This window comes from Myiozetetes cayanensis, unplaced genomic scaffold (assembly GCF_022539395.1).
Source record: "Myiozetetes cayanensis isolate MyiCay16 unplaced genomic scaffold, myiCay2020 scf10, whole genome shotgun sequence".
Classification (NCBI taxonomy): Eukaryota; Metazoa; Chordata; class Aves; order Passeriformes; family Tyrannidae; genus Myiozetetes; species Myiozetetes cayanensis.
This window is the reverse complement of record NW_026086605.1, coordinates 25,516,796-25,528,973: the sequence shown is the minus strand read 5'-3', so window position 1 is coordinate 25,528,973 and position 12,178 is coordinate 25,516,796. Positions and strand designations below refer to the sequence as shown.

Sequence of the window (12,178 nt, the reverse complement as noted above, 5' to 3'; positions counted from 1 at the left end):
TGTCCAAATGCCAGAAAAGGTGACAAGGTAACAATTCTGCTTCAAATCAAGACTAACTAGGATTGAATTCAGTCCTTGGAAAGAAGGAATAATAGTCTCTCTTCATAGTGATTTCCTCCCTCTTTCTTGCATTCAGAATAGGACACAACCTATTGTTATGCCACGCTGGTACAGACAGTGTAAACAAAAAATCATCTCAGAATGGGAAATAGGATAACATGATAGAATTGCACCATATTTCCCCAGAGTTTTATTTGTAAAACACCTTATCCTCAGTTCCTTCCATGAGACCAGTGCTGCCAAACAACAGCGGTTGAGTAGCTCATGCCCCAAGCTCCATGTTAAATTAAGCACATTTAAACATAAACACTTAAATTGAAAATCTGAAACTACAATGAATGCATTACTGCAGTGGAAAATGCTAACTGTGAAACAATAGAAATAAACAAGCTGCAGGTCTTCAAAGATTAAAATCTAAGAAAGCATTTCATTGATAAAATGGGGACTTCTCAGCAGCAGAAGACAAAGAGATAAACGGGCCTGACAATTGCAATTTAGAATTGAGAGTGGAAAATACTGACAAGTAGAGTTATAATCCCAGTGCTGATTTTTTTCATGGTCTTTCTGCTATCATTAAATTCTCATTTAATAAGAACTGCCTACCACAGCATAAATCCAGTTTAACTCTTAAGAAAATGGATCATCAAATCCTGTGTCTACTTCAACAAACATCATCTCTCCAATGCATTTCCCTCTTTGTCTGAAGAACACAGCACTCTTAATTCTTCTGGGTGACAAGGTTAGGCCATATGTATATAGACTTTTTCAAGGCCCTAATTAGAAGTGCTCAGTGCCAGTGTGAGGTCCCTAACTCATTGGCTGGGATTTGAGAATGCTGAGCATGGTATTAGAACTTGATTTTTGAGAGGACAAAGACCACCGTATATCAAATACATCCCTGGGGATATTCTGAAAACCAGAAACTCCAAAAGCTCATCATGACATCAAAGGCATCTAACTCCTGCCTATTCAGCTGCTGCTGTTTAACAACATAAGTATTTTGATATCAACTCTCAAATTACATTAACTGCAGATGCAAGTTATCATGATTTCCTAAGGAGCCCTGATTGATCAGATACCAGGCATTAACTTCATCAGACACACAAAAGCTGCATTTGTCCTATTTCTTACACTTAAGCACAAAACTGTAAGATGAAGTCAGAAGTTTCCAAGAGAAGTCATCCAACCATTCAAGGTAGGATCAATTATAAATAACCAATACAATAAATGTTGTCCCACCCATTCTTAAGACATTCCCAAGTAACAGAAATCCCACAGAGATTGCAGACAAGAGATTCCTGCAGCTGCCTGTTACCAAAATGTCTTCCTTATATCACTTGTTGCGATATATCTCGTGTCATTTCCACCATTACATCCATCTTTATAATATTTCCGCATAAACTGAAAAGTTTGAACTCTGTTCTCTGTGAATAAATACTGCCAATCCTTTCTAGTTTTCTTCAAAAACAGTATTTCCAAAGTTCTTGTTATAACCCCTTGCACTCCAAGAACTATGAAGTCCAAAATGCACCATTCAAAACTGGATACTCAAGGCATCACCAGGAAATAAACTACTGCACCAGGTGGATTTTTAGTGTGACTCTGTGCAGTAATTCTTACCCTATCACCATCACCAAGGATTACCAGTGGAAGGAGAAAAAAATCTTTTGCCACATGGATTCTTTAACAACAGAACATTTTATAAAGTAAGTCCTGTTACCAGTCTCCTTATTATTCTGACATGTGTAACTACTATAATCTAAATACTTAAATAACGTACACTTCCTGTATTGTCTCCCAGATATTGTGCTGTGGACAAACATATTCTGAAAAGCCAAAGTAGAGACTAATATAGATTCTTCAAATTTGCTTTCAAGTTGTCAGTAATGTAGGATGGCTAACCCAAAAGGGCCTGTGCAGAGACAGAGTTCAGAATGTTTTCCGTCAAGTGAAAAACTGACACCTAACTGCACGATCCCAGGAGACAAGGCTTAATAAATTATTGGAAAAGTTATAAAAACACAAACAAAAATAGTCTTTTGCAGCCAGATTTTTCTAAAAATAAAAGGGGGGGGTGGAGAGGAGCACAAGAAAAGGTAAGAAGTAAAACCTTGGGATTGCCATTGTTGCTTATTTTCTTAAGGCATTTACTGCTCTTAAAACTTCTGGTCCAATTTTCATTTCAAATTCTATTAGACTAAAATCTAGGAAAATAAAAAAATAAAGACCCTTTACCCAACAACAGGCTCACTTAAATGCCTCAATATTATAAGCAAAAATAATTTTATAAATGTGTCTAGTTTTTACAGAGCTTTTATGGGCGATCTATTGCAGCCTCTTAAGATGATCCTGCTTGTTGCTGGATCTACAGAAGCTAAGTTTTAAATGTTTGGATTTTTTCTCTCCCTTTTTTAAATACAAAAAAATCTGGAAAGTGTATGCTATAAACTCTCTCACTAGCCAAAAAGTCCTTAGCAAAGCAGCTTAGGACAACTTTTCTGATTTTCCCAAAGGCAAAAGTTTACCAAAGCAATAAAACTGTTTAAAATGCTTTCTCATCCAGAGCATGTCAGCAATGCTGAATTGAAATGTGCAATAAAATTTATATTACAGCCATATTGTTTCCTCTTCATTACTTTAAAATGTGTATGTTCAAACCCAAAATTTAAACATTCCCATTGCCTTTTTTTTTTTTTATAATTGGAATTGGGATGAGTCATGATACAGAAATCATTTTCTTCCTTTTTATTTCATTGACATCCACAGGCTCAGCTAGAGAAGGCTCTATCCAGAATTGCTCAAAAGCAGTAACAGATAATCATAATTCTTTTATATTTGCTTCTCTTTCCAAAGACACTTTGACTATCAAAATAAACAGGGTACCTAGTATATAACTCACAGTTCAAAAGCAGCACAAGTGAGCCAAGGTAGCACCAGAAACCATTGCTAAACATCTGGAGTTCATGGAAACCACCATATTGAAAGCTTTAAGGACATCTTACCTGATCTAACTCAGGGAAGACAGACTATTAAAAAAGCTACCCATTAAAACTATCCAGTTAAATAAATCGTTCTCAATATACATACACACACAACTTTGTTCATGCTGTCAGTGAAACGTATCTCAAATGTGTACCTTAGCCACGTAGAGAAAGCAGCCAGGAACATTGTACCCAAACCTCGGGTGACAAGGGAGGACAAAGCTATCCAAATCAGCTCTAAACATACCAGCCTTGATATTGTAAACTAAGGCAATACAGAGTTCTGTGCAAGGTAACCTCACCTGCATGCCCGAGCAGCAGCACATGCAGCTCCCAGACTAGGTGAGTCTTTGTATTTTGCACACAGCAAAAGAAGTCTGAGATGTTACTCCGACTTTGTCATGTGTTAGTCACACAACAGGGAAACCTGTACCTCGGAGCCATACCCATTGTTAGACTGGGCACACACCAGGAGAGGGGAACTTGATATCAAATGGCAGCAAAGAGACATTTGGCACTTGAATGTACTGCCAGAGTTTTAACTTCAGGAACTGCTGTGCAATTCTTTACAGGGCTTTGATGCAGCAGTCTCAATCTAAAGCACTTTGCTGATACAGGATAAACCTAAACATATGCCTAAGCACTTCAGAGACGGGAGCAGGCTCTGTTAAAATGCTTTACAAAATTATGTTTTCATACTGGAGGTGCCAAAGCAGCACTTTGCTGTTATTAATAATCAGCATTGGATACTTTCTCCAGAGGTCCTGTCAGAACGCCCCAGTCATCACAGTGCAACTTCACATGATGTCCAATGCCCTCTACCCAAATCCACTCCCATTGCCCTATTCCCCATTTGAATCTTTGTGGTTTTTTTTCCTAGGAAAATAAACTTCTTTGCCTAGTAAAATCAAAACTTTAAGCCTCTTCCTGATGAGAGTTTTTTTGTATCCCTGCCTTTCCCCTCCGTGTTATTTAGATTTCAAGAACAGCACTCCTTTGACTTAGTCTTGCACACAACAATCTGGCAATATAAATGTGTTCATATAATTTCCCAGTATCTGCTTTTATTCTGTGTAAAAGAAAGTCTGATTGCTGCCCTAGAGTATATACACATTTTAAACCCTCTGCTACTCTGAGATTACCAACTGCCATAAACGTGTGTATTAATCATTCTATACTGGGTATTCCCATCCAAATAGACATAATTACTTACTTCTTTGAAATCATCTTTTTAAAGACATAGATTGTTATGGGCTAAATTTCAGTAAACCATAGCTTTTCTTTGACTTTATGTTCCATTTTATTTGTACTAATCTAAACTATTACCCTCCTTCTTGACCAAACAGCAGGAATACTGGCTGTCAGCACCTTCCCCTCAAATGCACAGCAGCAATGCAAAGAGCTACTTTCAACATGAGAGGTAATTTTTGAGCAACACAGTGGCACGGGGTGGATAAGATAACCTAGTGAATCCAATCCATTCTCACGAACATCTTGTGAACCATTGATATTTCTTACAACCTTATTTCTCTTTGCACAGAAATACTTTTCAAAGTCCACATTAGACATTGCAATATGGAAGGCAAACTTATCAACAAATGCCAAAAAGCTCCAGAAGCCAAGCAGTGCAGAACTATCACCTCTTAAGGGAGTCAAGGGGAGCTGTTCTGCACCATCCGTGTAAGGGGTCACTCTGAAAGTATCAGCTCTTGATGTAAGAATGGTAAAGAACTACACATGATTATGCATCTACACTTCGCAACACCATTTTTGTGTCCTTAAGCCACTGGGAGGATTTAAGTCTCATCTGCAAGACACATTTGGAATGGCACTGAAAAGACTACTGGATGCCTGTTCTAATTCAGTGGCAAAATTAGTCTTTAAGGGGCTTCAGAGAGATGTGAAATTCTTGTTTACTGATGTCAATATGAGTTTTGCCATTTCACATGTGAAAAAAACAGATAATGGAATTGCCCATATCGGAAAACCTGGTGTCTCTGAATTAGGAGAAAAACCTAGATTTAATTTTATTATGTGAGATTGAAATTTGTCTCACTTACAAGAAAGCCATAATGGACACTAAAGAAAAAAAAAAAGCAACCACCCATTACAGCAACACAAGCAACTTTGTTATATCAGTTAAATATATTGTTTAATTAGTTTTCTAAAGGCATACACTGAAAAGCCATTAGACAGCCATTAGGAGTAATATATCCATTTTCTTTTTACAATCACCTGATTTACAATCAGCCAAATTTCTACTGTAATTCAGTCAAACAACATTTTTGGCAGTGTTACCCCAGCAAAGTTTCTAATTCCCTTTTTTTTTTAACTGCGATCATGCTAATTTTCCCTTAAGCTCTAAAGCACTGATGATCATCTTCACTTCAGCAGATTTACAGAGCATCTCAGAGGTAAAAATGTGCTTAGTATGTTTATGGTCTCATTTCAAGATCTAGAAATCTGAAACTATTCATCTACTTCTACAAAGTAATCTTTAACAAAACCAGTTTTGTGTTTTCCTCATGTGGGAAGAAAGGGGATCACTTCTGATACCTTTTAAAAAAGGTGAACTCCCAAAGGAGCAAAATTCCTCTGGCTGACTTCTTGTTTTATTAACAAAATCTTTCTTAATAATCTTAATAATCTTATCAACATGAAAATTTGTTCAAAGGCTCATCGCACTGATGAAAAACAAGATCACATTGTAAAAATAAAGCCTCTGAACAGATTTTATTCTACAGCTTCTCTGATGCTGTTTTTCACTGATGCATCATCGCTCTAGAGATTCTGTAAGATTTCCCAGTATGTTTTCCCCACTTTGTGTCAGCTCCAGTACGCCCCAGTCTGGAATTATGTGTTAGTCAATCAACAACGCATACGATCTTCAAAGGAGAAAGTTTTTGATGGCGGTACTGCACAGAAAACAAAAGAGAGAGTGTGAGACAATGAGCAAATCTGTAGCACAGCTGTTAACTGAACTTGAATCCTGATCTAACCAAACTAAAATGCAAACCTCAAATCTATCCTTCTCCCACAGAAATTGCTGTATTTATCCCTGCAATGCTTCAGTCGCTTGCTTTCCAAAATGTAATAGTTTTAAAAAATCATCTGGAGAATAAACAATTCTGAAGTTTCTTTAGAATGTTTTGGTGAATTTTTAAGCTCTGCTTCTGCCAAACCCAACAAAAGTGGAAAGTAAGGGCTAAGAACAGACTGTACCATGAGCGTGCCTCAATGCTGAAAGAGGATGATGTTAACATACACCTCCCTCACACAGGGAACCACCACCTGTGTTCAGGTAAGCTTTGCAATGTTACTAGTACTAATATAAACACACCCAACTTGTTGCATTTCCTACAGGCAATTGGTTATATTTCAGAACCAAGAGACAATTGCAGTCCATCACCAGCTGGCACCACTCACAGTTCTGCCAGAAAGCTGAAGGATGCCAATTTCTGAATAAAGCAAAACCTCTCCTCACAGCAGACAGGCTCTAAATGACCTTTACGCAACAAGGCTCTCTAAAAAACACTAGGTTTCTGTAGTAAGGATTTTTTCCAACCCATGGCATGTTTGTGTTTGCTACTTTGCATTATGGGCAAGAAAGCATCCTGGAGGAGCAGGACCAGCAGTGCCAAGCATGGAGGTACAGCAACAAGAGAATAAATCCTTTCCTTCCTTCCAGGGGCCAAACTGGGAGGAAAGGGACAAAATGAAAATTAACAAAATACATGTGCTCTCACCAGTCATGTCTGTCGCTTCAGTAAAAGAAAAAAAAAAAGTAAGAGACTATAATATGGCATATGAATGGAAAACTGAAGGTGGACACGCTACTGAATATGCATCTCACATTCAGGTGCAATACAAACTGACTGCTTATGTTAATGCTACAAGAAATCTTGTCTGCTAATCAAAGCCTAACAAATGAGTTTTAAGCATTAAAATGATGGCTTTTTGTAATCTTCATATTCATTTCCTTTATGATAGTAACAAAACTCTTGAATGAAGCCAAAGACCAAGACTCCAACAAACTGATTGGCAGAATTAATCACACCAATACCACGTATTGCCCTGACTCACATCCTCAGAAGGCAGCACACAACAATGACAAGGGAACTAAATATAACACAAGTATGGATCCTATTAGCATGAGTTACAAAAAAACAACACAGTAAATTACTTTCTGTGAAACGTAAAATGCTGCAGGTTGTGAACTTCAGTGCAAAATTTCATTAGTGAAGGAACAGGAAGGTGAAGGACCTGGGAATGGGAATAGAATGAGGAGAGACACTAAGGCTAGAGGGCCACAGAGGGTCCAGGCACCTTCCCTGGTATTTCACAGGAGCACTGGGGTGAACCCTGCGGTCAGTCCTGTGCGAGTGAAGCAGCAGTTTCACGGTCCAATGCAGGCAGCAGCAGGTAGCCAGAGAGAGGGCAAGTGCCACCAGTAGGCTGTGGGGTGCCTGGGGAAGAGCCAGCAGGTAAGATGTTGAACCTCTGGGCAAAGAAAAAGAACAAAGTAGAAAGGAACCAAAGCACTGTAACTGATACTGTGTTTTCTATCAAAAAGAGAAGCGAGGTCTGAAATTTTCACATAACCATTGTTCGATCCTCCCCAAATAGGACACATATCTAATGAAGAACCTCTCATATTTCTTCACAGATTCCCTTTGACCTTACCCTACATTCAGGGATATAATAAAACAGAAGTAAAATCCCGATCATATTGTCTAACCAGAGCACTGTCAAAAAAATAGGCACACAAATTTGTGTCTGTCTTAGCTCTAGTCTCTGACTCAAGTCAATGGTCTGTGCTTCACCATTCGATCTGATCAGCATTGCTTTGATCTGAAGGTGTCAGTGCACAGGAGATATTTTTTTTTTTTTGGAAGAATCACATAGGTGTTCTTTTCCTAGAGAAAGCATCCATTTACTATCAAGAAATACAAATATTACACAGAATATCTAAACTTTGGGGAGAATAATGTTAATATTTGCACAGTTTGTTTCTAAAGTTGGTCTGTCCTTGATTTAGATGCATGAGTTAAGCCAGGACTTGCTGTAAATTGTAACCAGTCGAAATAAAACATTAACAGTAACCCTAGCAGCATGGAAACGTACTGTAAGAATCGATCCCAAACAGATCCAAATTCATTCTTAATGCATATCAGAACCAATACATTCATCAGTAGCTTCACATCACAGTCAATGAAACATAAAAAAGTTGAATAATCTGTATTCAAGAGCACATTTTTTGAAGCAGGATCCCTACTATTTTCATGTAGAAGCAGGTTTCCCATCCAATTTTACAAAATATGCGAAGTGTAATGCTTGCAAACTTTATTTATTCACTGAATATAAATTATCTCTTCAAAAGTATTCCTTTTAATTACAAAAATGACTTCCCAGACAAGAAAATCCTAACAAGCCTTTCCCACAGGCACTCTTTTCTACATTTAACTGAACAAGGTCCTCCTCTGATATCAATGAGCTTTCAGAAATGAATGAAAACTCCAGCACCAAAAAGCCATGCAGCGCGATGTGCAAGTAAACACCCTGAAACACCACAACTAACAGGATGTGAAACTTTTGAAAAATCCATGTACACACTCTGTAACAAAACCCTGAATTTCTTTTAATTGATATTGATGAAAGGGACATAAGCCTTAATTTGAGAAGAAACATTCCTTTTGTTTTTGCTATTTCTAGGCTGCTGCATGTTAATATCAGTGCCTGCAGGAGACTTTTGGTGCAAAAGCAGCACGGTTGCACTTTTCTACTTCAGAACAAATGCTCCAGCGTGCTTTTTGAAGCCCAGCAATACAAAATAACCACATCTAATCCTTTCAACTAACAGCATGCTCAACAGATTGATTACTCCAGCTTACTTAGTAAAATACCTTTGAGTTTGTTGTGAACACAACAAACTTTGTTGTTTTAAGAACTATGGCACTTTTAAGCTTTCCAAAACCCCACATTTAGATAAGCCAAAGATGCACCAACAACAGGTGAGTGCAAGGGTATCACTGCATGTTAACATGGGGTGGGAACTCTCTATGATGAGGTCTTGGCCAGGTGAGAGAGATTCCTTCACAACCCCTGGCAAGAGCATGACACAGTTATCATTAACTAACTCTGCCTCTCCCCCAGGATGGAGCCCACTGGAGTTTCACTGCATTCCTCCTCTTATGAGGGGATTGCATCATCACTCCTAAGATAGCTCTGCTTCTAAACTGGAACTCCACACATGCAGGGATTTTGCCGGTACCTCCAAGACATAAAACCTCATCTTACCCCTGTTGTCAACTCAGTTTTTATTACATAAAATAGGAGTTAGTGTCACACATCTAAACGGTGTGAAACAGTGCTTCTCCACCAACAGACACCCGTACAACATTGCTAATATGCTAGACTTCTGGAAATGACTGTGAATACAATTACACTAAAGCGTGAGCATAAATGTACACAACTTTTCTTCACCATAGTTTTAGTAAAAATTAAGTCAAAGCTGAGAGCATAAACAAAATATTTACAGTTATAAGTATAAGCAAGTGGTATATAAAAAAGTCTATTTGGTAGCCTACCCTACTCAAATAAATTAACTCCTATAATATTCCTCCAAACTGTGGACAGATCCAAGAGTTAACAATTTATGGTCACATTTAACAATAAAAAGTCTTTAAAACTATTTCCAACTGCTGAGATCTTACGCTTAGAAAGGTTTAGATATCTATCTTGAATGGGGAGAATACATAGAAAACAGAATCATTTTTCCCCTTGAGAGTTTCAGAGTGTGGTTCATATAAAGCTATGCAACTAAAAACAAATAAGGGTTTTAGGTATGCAACTGAAGGGAAACGATGAAAAAAACTAACAAAAAAAAAAAGTCCAAACCAAATACCACCAAAACTTATGAGGAAGCAGCTTGGGAGTTCCAAACACCGGTTAATTCAGTATATACAACAATCTGGGCTATCACAGCAGGAACTAGAGTAAACTCATCTGTCCAGCTTAAACAGAAATCACTGAAAATCATCTTCAAGCAAATGCACGTGAATCATTTTGGCTAATGAAAATACACCCCTCAAGCTGAAGAACTTGCCTAAATTACATTTCTCCTAATTCTGCCAAAAACATTAAAGGAAATGGATCTGCCAAAGATAAAAGCAAAGTAGGCATGGTAGATCATCCATTAGCAATACAAGTACGGCTAATTCTTCTTGACAGTGAAATGTCTTGGGATACAACCCATGTTATTTTTTTCCTAAGCGTTTACATGCAGTATATCCTACGCATTTTATCCACAGATATCCTAGATTTCAGCACCAATGAGTTTTTACAAAGATCAGACCTTAACAATAATGTATTAGAAAGAGAAAGAATACAGGCAACTTGAAGCATTTTAGCATACTAAAGGAAAAAATGAAATTAAAAAATGAAACAAAATAATTAAACAAAATAGCAGCTTTATAATCTTTGAAAGTTACACAGGACAGAATTAATAGTTCACTCTACCTACTGTTAAATCAACTGGTGAACGACGGAGCTAGTTTAGGTTTTGCTTTTTTTCATAAAATAATTATTGGTGTACAAAGTTACACTACATTCTCTAGCATACAAGAACTTTGATTTATTCATGTAAACGTCAGAAATCCATCAGCAAACAAAGCCATATGGAAGAAAAAGAGATATAATGGATTTTCTGTTTGCTTTAGAAACTTGACATCTGTGGGCATCGTCATCCAAGTTACAACCCAGTAACTTTTCGTATTCTGGTAATTTTCATTTACTAATCTGAAATGCATTTTATCTGATGATACGAAAAGCTCTGGTAGGAGAAAAACAGAAAAGGAGTAATGTTTTAAAAATTTAAAATAGGAATACGCTTCAGTATTCTTCCCTTTCACATCATAAATTTAAAGAACCAGAAAACTCACATCTGTTCTAACTTAGCGCTTAAGAAACGAAGAAAACGTATCAGGGTTATTTATATCTTGTCTGTATTTTGGGAAAGATCTTCGGAGCCGGACCCAGGAGCTGGTGACACCCGTCACCCAAGCTCCGCGAAGTTCCCGTGCTCGGCGGTACTTACCCCCGCAGAGGAGGAGGGCGCCCGCCGTGCGCCCCGCCGAGAGCATCTTCGCCGGCGCTGGGGCTGCTGCGGCCCCGCCTCGGCGCTCGGGCAGCACCGGCCGGGCTGCGGACGGACCCGCGGGCTCTCAGTCGGGCCGGCCCATGGCCCGGGGCGGCGGCAGGGGGCTGCGATAGGAGCACCGAGCCGGGCAGGGACGGGATGGGATGGGACGGCCCGCGCCGGGATGCCTCTTCGCCGGTCTTTCCCTCGGTCCTCCTGGGTCCGATGCCGCCCCGCCGCCACCGGCCGGGAAAAAGCGCCTCGTCCCCTCAGCGGTGCCGGCGCCTCTCGAGCTCTGCGGGGAGAAGCGAAGTCACCAGCGAAGCCCCGCTGCCTGCGCCGAGCCCCCCGCGCTGGCCGGGCAGCGGCACCGCCCGGCCCCAGCCAGCCCCCAGCCCTCCTCCCCGGGCCGCCCTGCACTTGCTGCCCCGCCTGGCGGGCGGCCCCGCCCGCCCCGCCCGCGGAGCCCCCGCGGAGCCGGCCCCGCCCCGAGCATCCCCGCGGGCAAGGTGCGGGGGCCGGGCGGCTGCGGCGGCACCGGCGGTCCCGGTGCGCGTCCCGGTGCCCCGGCCGCGTCCTCCGGCCCCGCGCGGAGGGAGCGGGGTGCGGGCGGGAGGAGCAGGAGGCGGCGGCTGGAGGGAGAGGAAGGCGGGCGAGCCGCGCAAACACACCAGGTGCGAGACAAAGCGGGGACAGGCGCTGCGGCACCAGGATATGCCCGAGTGGCCGCCTCCCCCCCTCAGCCCCAAACACATTAAACGTGTTGAATAATTAATCCTTGGAAGAGGAGACAATTTTTGCTTGATGGTAGGAGGATGCTGTAAAAGATGTGCGCTACCTGGCAGGCAACCAAAGTAACGCGGAACGCACGCGTCTCTCTGAGCGGCGAAACGCCACTTTCAAACCGCAGGCGGGAGGGGAAAAGGGGAAAAAAAAAATCTAACCAAGCCAAAGCATGAATACGCTTTAACAGGTCGGGATCGCTGAGAAAAGCCCTCCG

At 40.6% G+C, this 12,178-nt stretch overlaps 1 protein-coding gene across 2 annotated transcripts in view; it reads right to left on the bottom strand.

Moving 5' to 3' along the window:
• RET (ret proto-oncogene) overlaps nt 1–11,416 on the bottom strand; it is an 83,770-nt gene extending 72,354 nt beyond the window's left edge. Inside the window, exon 1 of one of the 2 annotated variants that reach the window (XR_007631455.1) lies at nt 11,137–11,404. Coding sequence is in view for 1 of the 2 variants with exons in the window: in XM_050335634.1 (XP_050191591.1) it covers nt 11,137–11,182 (46 nt within the window). In the remaining variant the exon portion in view is untranslated. Of the gene's footprint in view, nt 1–11,136 lie in introns of both variants that reach the window. The other variant, XM_050335634.1, reaches the window with a different exon arrangement.
• Between the last annotated feature and the right edge of the window lie 762 nt (nt 11,417–12,178).